The following is a 9,340-nucleotide window of genomic DNA, read 5'->3' on the forward strand; positions in this document are numbered from 1 at the left end:
CGCACACAATACCAATTCTCCCAAAACAGTTGCAACAGACTAGAGAAACCAACACAAGGCTCTGTTATGAGGCCAGAGACTGCCGTGCTCAGGTGGATGTGTTATTAGAACAAGAATCAGAGTTAGGAGGGTGCTGAGTTGGGTTAAAGGTTCATACTGTATGTTCACAGGAGACTAAATAGATTGTAAAGTAAAAATCCAATTAGCAAGTCTAACTGTAAGAAGTTGGGCTTTGAAACAGCATCAACAAATTGTATTAGCAACCAAGGAAGGGATCGGAGCAAAAATTTGAAAAAAGCCGATTTATGCAATTGATGGATGAACAAAATGCAAACATTTTAGCTGCAAAATATTTAAGATTTTGCCTATACTTTATCTCAACTTAGTTTGTCCCCAATCTTTGCCTATTTTTAGAAAATATTACAACAGGATATAAAATGTTACCCACAACCACATTTTACACACGGGCAATTAAAACAGCCCTTAAACGTTGAAAACGGTCCCCATTTCACCTTACCTTGAGCAAATAAAGCAAAATATGTCATGATGTTTGGCTTTCCCCTTCTCTTTCTCCTAAGTATCATCAATTGACAGTACAAAAAGTAAGTAACAGAAATGAAGGGAGCAATTATGCCCCCCACTGGATTCTCCCTCAACCCCCTACCAAGACAATATTAGTCTTATAATCAATTCCTTGGGGGGGGGGTGCAAAAGCAACAAAATTCTAATTACAGGAAAGACACTTGATTTTCTTTGCTCTGCAGTCATAAGATGTCAAAATGTCTAGACAGCTTGAAAAAGAAACTTTGACACAGCACCCTTTCTTGACAGAGTGGGGGGAGGAAGAAAGATAACAAGCTTATTACACATAAGTCATCCCTCATTACTTAAATTGAGCAGAAACATGCAAACTGGTCTGCAGCTGGAGTGAAATGGGAAGCTTGGGACATATTGAAGAACTGTCAACAGCCCACGTTATACTGATCACAACTTATTTTATTGCTTCTAGACAGCTGTATTTCCTAACTTCAATCAATAGTGGCCTGAAGTTAGACTGCTTTTGCACATGTGAACCAAATTCTGCAGCAAGAAAATGTACATTCTGAGCTTAGAATAAATTTTGCAATATTTTACAAAATTTGTCCAAAGTTACTGAGTTTGATCAGAACCATTAGTACGGGAAGCCTTGAATCCTGACCACAAAATATCCCATTCAAAGCCCACTTTGGTTTCCATGCATTTATCAGATTTTCTACACATTCCTTGGCAGGGAGGGGGATAAAAGCACTTGGGCACTTTTTGCTTCCAGCATTTATCTCTAGCAATGATTACTATATTTAAAAAAGAGTCATCCTGCTTAAGAAGCCAAATCAAATGTCAGATTCTTTGGCAGGTCACAAGGCAGAGATGAAGAGCATACTGAACATTTTTCTGACTGCAATTCCTAAAAGCATAGAATTCTAACACCCAGATTTCCTTCCTCCAATAAGTAGTAGCAATAGTCAACATTTGCGAAACACTCAGATGCGCTGTGAAGACTGCACTGCACAACAAGCTAAAATTATGATGCGGAAATCTGTGGTCAACAAGAGGGATTTAAACTTCTATTGTTCTACACACAAAAGCAGGTAAAGCCCTACTCAAGCCGAATGTAAACTGGATGACAAATCTCTACAAATATGCTTTGTTGTATCTTCTTCTCTAAGTCTAAAAGAAAAGGATATAAAGATAAGGAGGCTAAATGTTAACTTTAGGTCAACAAACCCATTGAGTTTGAGGCCAAAAACAAAGTCAAGAAACACCAAAGGAAAAAGACTATAATAGATACATTAAGCTGGAACTAACTTCCAGGGGTCATCCAGTCTAACCTACCCTGTAGGGTGGGATTCTAACTCAGGAAGCTTTAACCAGCCAAGAGGCAAGACAAATAAACCAAAAATAAAATAAAATGAGACATTAGGGAGCCAGTTGTCATCTATTTAATGGTATATATGTTTTTGTGTATAAGTGTGTGCATGTATTTATATTTGTGTGTGCATACAAGAAAAGCCCTTTTTATTAATTTATTTAATTTTTATTTTAAACAATAAAGCCAATTTTCTAAATATCTTTATTTCTTTCTGTTTAGCTAACACAAGTAAAAGGTTAAATACTGAGCCCCCAAGATAATCATATCTTGGTAGGTTGGGCCCACTTCTTGGTTCCACCCCTGTGTTAAACAGGCTCATAACATTTCAGCCAGATAGTTCTGCCATGTAGGAGTTTCCAACTTGTGTAGAAAATTATCCTCATCTAACACTATGGCTGTGTGCAAACATAACTCTAAACCATGGTTTAGCACTATATGCAGAAGCGGAAACAAAATGCAAGTTACAACACAGGAACAATGAGGGAAAGGCAGTATCAGAGTAGTATGACCCTAAATGTCCCTTGCTAGGGGTCACCAACAGGAGGGTGATATTGCACGTGTGTCCAGGAGCAGATGGCTCCTACTGCACTCCTAGTATAACTGGGAGCACCATGATCCCTGACGTAGCATCATGTCCACACCAGGGACTGAGGTTCATTCCAAATAAATTATGATGCTAAGCCAAAGCTTTTTCTTGGCTTACCATTTGTAGTTTGGAACAAAACTACCCTCGACCCCCAGTTCTGATATAATACTAAGCCAGAAAGCATGGTTTGTCAGTCCCATTCCCACTAGTGGAAGAGTGAAGCAGCAACCATCTCTGTATTCATAGTAAACTATGGCTTACTGTGACATGTGACCTGGGCCTGGAAAGACTGAAAGAGATGAAGGAGTAACAAATACCAAAAAAGGGAGATTTGCTATATATATACTTTCTGCTCCGTTTGAGAATTTGGCATGTTTTATGCCTCTGCCTTTACAGACGAACTCTTAATAATTTATTGCCTTTGCTGCTTTGTCAATATGACACACTCCATTTGCAAACTCAACAAAACGATCTGTCTTGGGAACTCAGCCAACAAGTGTTTTTATGAAGGCTTCAAGCAGAGAAGCCAACTCTGTTAAAACAGCATCCTGTTGATAAATCCTATCCATATAGGTAGAGAGTGTAATGTGAGCAGGAACTAAAGTGATCAGATCCAGCTATAATAGTGTTAGAAACCCTTTGTTGTTCTTTCAAAGGTTGTGGGTTCACTTGCCATATTTTGTGGTCTAGTAGGCTTACACAATTATTTCTTTTCCATGTTACCTTCTTTGTCACATGAATTATCAATCCATTCTGTTTGAGTCTGGGTGCCCATACAGTCTTAACATACCCTTCCTCACTTCCATCTTCACTTTGCCCTTGCCTAAACTTCTTGTGGATTTCTCCTATGTAGAATAAGTGAATGGTTACATGGTTGGTTGGTATTTAAGAACTATGTGAAAGAATTGGTGTCCCTTTCTTGGGGTGCCATGCTTCATGTCGTCAATCCACATAAGTTTGCTCATCGCATGAAGTGTTGCATATGAGAATGAACCATCAAGATTGAACCACATATGCAAACTATTTCTCAATGGAATCAGTTCACATATTTTGCTGCAATGAGAAACCACAGGTGTACATATATACACAAACCAAAATATTGCTTTTGTACTCCCTTCTCCCTCCCAGAGTGGCTGGGGAAACTCAGCCAGATGGGCGGGTATAAATAATAAATTATTATTATTATTTTCCCGTTCATTCTTTTTCTGTTGCAGTTTTCTCAATTATAATGGCATGTGTTTGTGTGGGGTATGTTGTGTTGTGCGTGGAGGAGTTAAGTGTGGAAACACAGTATGAGCAATATGTCAATACAAAGCTGATGATTTCAAGAATCCATAATCTAAACTAACATTGCTTCGTATGAAAAAGAAGTTACATACAGGGGAAATGTTCCCCTCCTTCTAAATCACTTCTGTGACTTACGGATTTTTCAGGAAGGCCCCAAGATAACACCCTCCTCAATGGGTCTTTTTCCTTCTGGTCTCCCTCCCTGCATCATACTTCATTGTCTCCCACTCCTTTACTACGTTACTATGGTGACCTCAACAAAGACTTTGCTAGGCCTCTGGGGCAGAGACACAACCAACAGTACTAGGATCACCAAGCTCATCCCCTAAGTGCAACAGCAGAGGAAAGATAGCCATGTGAGTTATGGGGTTATGGGGCAGAGAGGGGATAAGCAACTATTTGATTGGGAAAACATAAGCAAGCAAACCTAGTTATTGGATCCCATTTGTCAGGGAACTGCCATCAGAGGGAAGAGGAGAGGAAAGTCGCTCCAGTGATGCAGGGGAGGGAACTAGCAAGGAGAGAGAGAGAGCTTCCACGGGGAAAAGAAATACAGGGGACACCAGGGAGAAAGGGGAAGCTGAGAGTAAGGCGGAGGGGAGGCTCAGAGACTCTTCCAGTGAAATCAGCGGAGAGAGCACAGGACCTCCGCCTGGCACGCCCACGCTGCACAGAAGGCTTCCACGCAGAGAATCTAGGAGGAGACTTGGAGTCAAGCAACTTTTATGTTGGAAGAAATTTAGGTCCCGCCCACTGACGGACTCTGCCAGTGACTAAGACAGTCGCGTTTCAAGGGCTGTCAAACCAGGGAAAGTTTTAGCTATACGGCTAGCTTGGAGCAGTTTGCAGTTTACGCACAAGCAACCCCAATTCCCATTACACCATTATTCTGGTGGTGGCAGTAGTGAGGAAGAATAACTTAAGAGACCATTTTGAAGTGGTGGTGCTTCCTATGTGTTACAGTGGTGCCTCGCAAGATGAAATTAATTCGTTCCACGAGTTTTTTCGTCTAGCGAATTTTTCGTCTTGCGAAGCACGAAATCCCATAGGAATGCATTGAAATTCAATTAATGCGTTCCTATGGTCAAAAAAAGTCCAAACAAAGCCAAATTTGGTACAACAAGAGTTTATTAAGTGCTCTTTAAAGTCACACATACTGTAAAGAGCATTTCAAAAATTGAAGGAACAATAAATTAAGTTTCTAAACATGACAGAAAATCATTTAAAAATCAACAAAGTGTACAGTACATTTTCTAAGACTCTGGGGGACAACTCAAAGAAGGTTCCTCTTCCACTCTTTGCTTCTTGCTGAAGAACCCCCTCCTCCTCTGTTCCCCCAGCCGCCCACCACACAGAAATTCAAATCCAGAATTTTTTTTAAAAAAACAGCAGAGTGGCCCAATGGTCACAGAAAATCATAAAAATGCAGAAAAAAACCACACAAGCTTCCAGATTCTTGCAAACCCCTCCCCAACACCAAGTCCTTGAATTCCAAACACCCCAACCCAAAATCCAAAAAAACCCCAAAAAAGTTTTAAAAGTTTAAAAGAAGTTTTGGAAAAGCTTCAAAAATCACCAAAGTCTTCAAAAACCTCAAAAAAGGCTACCACACCGCGTTCTATGAGTTGCTCCTCGAAGTCAAGTCACAACTGTATTAACGGTGTTAAGAAAAAGGAAACAAACTTGCAAGACGTTTTCGTTTTTCATCTTGCGAAGCAAGCCCATAGGGAAATTCGTCTTGCAAAGCAGCTCAAAAAACGGAAAACCCTTTCGTCTAGCGAGTTTTCCGTCTTGCGAGGCATTCGTCTTGCGGGGCACCACTGTACTGTGCTTGCCTTTACAACAATCCTGTAACACAGCTAGCAGTGGTTGTTGTTCATTGGGGCTGGTGGGGCAGAAGGGCGGGACACCAGTAGGAGTAGCAGGAGCTCGAGCCAATGACAGGCAGAGAGAAATAATTCTGTTTTCGTTCCTATTCTCATCCATGCTGAGTTCTATGAGGGAAACAATGGGCCTAAGGAGGAGGAAGCTGACAAGTAGTGCCACCCCCTGGGCTGGTTGTCAGTAAGAAGGCAGGCAGGCAGGCAGGCAGGCAGGCAGGCAAGGTCTTAATAATCATAGAAAAATAATCATAGAATCGTCAAGTTGAAAAGGACCACAAAGGTCCTCTAGTCCAACCCCCCTGCAACGCAGGCTTGCTGAGAGCAGGCTGGTGCTGGTGGCACAGTACCCCATTTTCCTAAACAGAAGCCTCCACTGGGTCACTTTCCACCTCCATTTTATCCACTTAGAATAAAGGTGAGGGAAAGTGGATTATCTAGGGCTATGCAAGAAAGAATTTCAACCCATCTCCCAGACCAAGTGCATCAAATATCACCTGAATGTCTGCATAGGCCATCTTAAATGCAACCACACAAAGAGAACTTTGATTAGTTTTCAAGCACAATATTTGTAATTCAGTCAATTTACTTCACACATTTAGCTGCCAGGCATAGTGTAGAAAAAAGTGTACAGTGGTGCCCCGCAAGACGAAATTAATTCGTTCCGCAATTTTTGTCGTCTAGCGAATTTTTCGTCTTGCGAATCACGAAATCCCATAGGAATGCATTGAAAATCAATTAATGCGTTCCTATGGTCAAAAAAAGTCGAAACAAAGCCAAATTTGGTACAACAACAGTTTATTAACTGCTCTTTAAAGTCACACATACTGTAAAGAGCAGTTCAAAAATTGAAGGGAAAATAAATTAACTTTATAAACAAAACATGTCTTTGTTTTTAGACAAAGGAAACAAAGCCGCGAGACGTTTTCGTCTTGCGAAGCAAGCCCATAGGGAAATTTCGTCTTGCGAGGCAAATCGAAAACGGAAAAACCTTTCGTCTAGCGAGTTTTTTGTCTTGCGAGGCATTCGTCTTGCGAGGTACCACTGTACATGCATGTGTAGACCAGCCTGTGAATGGATTTAGAGCCCTCCTGGACCTGGGAAGACAATGCTGGATCTGGGAGACTTTGTACCTGCTCCATTAAAGGGAGTTCAACCCCTTCAGAACAGGCTACACAGCTAATTCCAGGACATGAGAACCACTTACTCCCAGTGTCTCTGTCTTGTCAGGATTCAGCTTTTGTTTATTATCCCTCATCCAGAACACTGGCATATTAAATCTCTGTCCAGCCTCACATGGCTCAAAGGAGAGAAATAGGACAGAGTGTTGTCCGTGTTCTGAGGGCACCTCACTCCAAACCCTTCTCATCATTCTCATCTTCTCACAGCATTCTTTGCTTCTTTGTGATACCTGAATTGTTCTCTGGGTTTTGATAAAAGTAAATATTTAAATGCATGAATAATAAACCAAATACCACATGCTTGCTCAAAGTGTTTGGAACAAAATCTATTTCTTTTTAGTAGTTAGCTTTTCCCCCATTAACAACATATTAAATATTTTTCTGGAATGCATTGTTACAGTGTTTATTCAAGGTGTTGTAAACTTTCACTGGTCTACTGTTGCATTTCCATATATTCACAAAATTTGCCTGGTTGCTGTTGTTTGCATTCTCGTGCCGTTGTCAATAAGTTCATGACTGAACATTCACACAACATAACTGGGACTGTCAGTGCTCCCACATGACGGGCAATAACAACAATTTCTGATATTTGCTGCAATATGTGCATATGGTAGTGAGTTTTATAGATGCACTCATTGTGTGTGTAATGAAAAGCATATCAGTTCCCAAATATATTGGATAACAAACGTTTATTGTTGTATCTCTCCTCCCATTTTTTCTCAGATACACGATCTCAGATTTTTTTTACCCACACAGGGAAATTTTAGAAAAGAAATATATGTGAAACAATATCAGAAAAGGGGAGGGAGGAATGTGGATTTTGCAATAAGTGATGCATACGAAGGAGGATGGACTGCTGCCCACACATGTTCAGAGATATTTCTTGCAGAATTCACATAGATTTTGCACTCTGATACCTTGTTTGTAAGTGTATGGTCAAAACTGTAATGTTTTGTGCCATCTCTCTAAGTAGGAAGCTCTCTAGAGCAATCCTTTTTTTCTGTCAAGGACCTCATTCTCTCAGGGGTAAATTGCTGGGGCCTACATGCCACCAATGGTTGGTGGTCCACAGCCAATTCTTGACTGTGCCAGAGCCAAAATAGGTAGGGCATCCCCTATTCTTTCTCACCCCTCTCTGCCATCCCACAATTCCATCCTTGCCAACTGCATGTAATTGACCATAGGCTGCCCACAACAGTTCTAGATGAAGACTATAACTGGGAGAGTGACAGGACAACACACAAAGAAGAATCACACAGAGAGGGGCTTCACATGCAGCACTTTAAGGTATATACCTAGCATTTTAATCAACTATTATTAAAAGGTATGATATTAAAGTGGCTAAAAGTAGGATGGCAAAAGCATGCACGCATCATATAGGTACACTGATCTAGAAGCTAACTTTGGCCGAGGCTCTCTGTCAAGTCAAGGGCACATTAAGCAGTAAATTCAGCTTTGTTCGTATGCTATGTGTAAAATGGCTGGTGGTTGCAATTCATAGGAAGAGTAAAAGAGTAAAGAATGTTTTGATTTGCAGAGAATCTATGCTGCACAGTTATTTCTGTTTTTTCACAGGGAAAAGAAATCCAGCATAAAAGAAGTCATTGTGGAAGAAGATGAAAATGAAATAAATGAAATAGATAGGGATGCCGCTAACAGCCAGCTTGTGGGGGTAAAGGAGAAGGATTCTCCTGTCCTCAAACTCAGCGTGATGTTCAGCCCCAATCTGGACAGTGAAAGAGTTGACAGCTCCAGTCCTTCCCCTTCCTCCTGTTGAATCCCCGAAGAAACAGAGTGTGTAAGCATTGTTCATAAATGGATTCCTTCATAACCTTTAGAGCAGCCTTCTCCAAATTGGTGCCCTCTGGATGTTTTGGGCTACAACTCCCCTCAGCTCCAGCAGGCAGGGCCAGCGCTCAGAGACGATAAGAGTAGAGTCCAACACCATCTCAAGGGCATCTAGCTAGGGAAGGCTGCTTCACTGTTTCTTATATGTAGCTGACACAGCACAATTTTGCTCCCGTGTTCTTTTTTTAGAGCCTTTTATAGACCCAAGTGAACATAAGTATCTTAACACCTGCTGGTTAGACATGAGCTTTATTCTACTGTATCCACACACCTGCAAAGGTTTATACAGCGTTAACTTAAATTGTGCAGTTTGCCATCTGAATGGCTGACACCTCAATCATGTTTGCACTTACTTTTGGGGACTGTTCCTCCACTGAAATAACGAAATCCACCCTTTCCTGGGTATATAACTGAAGCTGATGAATTGCCTCGTTCCCTTTGTTTTGTAAGGATGGGACTGTGAGGCAGCCATATGCCCTTTGTCTCATAATGGGACAGAATAAACAAAAGTAAACTGGGAATGAAGCTTGTTGGGCTCACAAGGAGGGATGCTAACCCAAAAAGAAGATGTAAAGGAAGCCGCAGCTCGTGCACCTGTGCAGCGCAGGAGCATATATCTCTATTTAGTAGGTCCCGTTTTATCTAAAGA

The 9,340-nt window shown here is 41.1% G+C and overlaps 2 protein-coding genes across 11 annotated transcripts in view; one reads left to right on the forward strand and one right to left on the reverse strand.

Moving 5' to 3' along the window:
- Nucleotides 1-4,008, reverse strand: part of RASSF7 (Ras association domain family member 7) — an 89,627-nt gene extending 85,619 nt beyond the window's left edge. For 3 of the 10 annotated variants that reach the window (XM_081168416.1, XM_081168412.1, XM_081168408.1), the window contains exon 1: nucleotides 3,918-4,008. The gene's annotated coding sequence lies outside the window, so the exon portion shown is untranslated. Of the gene's footprint in view, nucleotides 1-3,874; nucleotides 3,894-3,917 lie in introns of those variants that run through there. The other 7 variants (XM_081168418.1, XM_081168417.1, XM_081168411.1 and 4 more) reach the window with 6 other exon arrangements.
- A 4-nt stretch (nucleotides 4,009-4,012) lies between these two features.
- LMNTD2 (lamin tail domain containing 2) overlaps nucleotides 4,013-9,340 on the forward strand; it is a 44,583-nt gene continuing 39,255 nt past the window's right edge. The window contains 4 exon segments of the mRNA XM_081168328.1: nucleotides 4,013-4,102; nucleotides 4,104-4,138; nucleotides 8,419-8,611; nucleotides 8,613-8,641. Of these exon segments, the coding sequence (XP_081024454.1) occupies nucleotides 4,028-4,102; nucleotides 4,104-4,138; nucleotides 8,419-8,611; nucleotides 8,613-8,641 (332 nt within the window). The 5' untranslated portion in view covers nucleotides 4,013-4,027.

The sequence above is a fragment of the Podarcis bocagei genome (assembly GCF_964188305.1).
Source record: "Podarcis bocagei genome assembly, chromosome: 1".
Classification (NCBI taxonomy): Eukaryota; Metazoa; Chordata; class Lepidosauria; order Squamata; family Lacertidae; genus Podarcis; species Podarcis bocagei.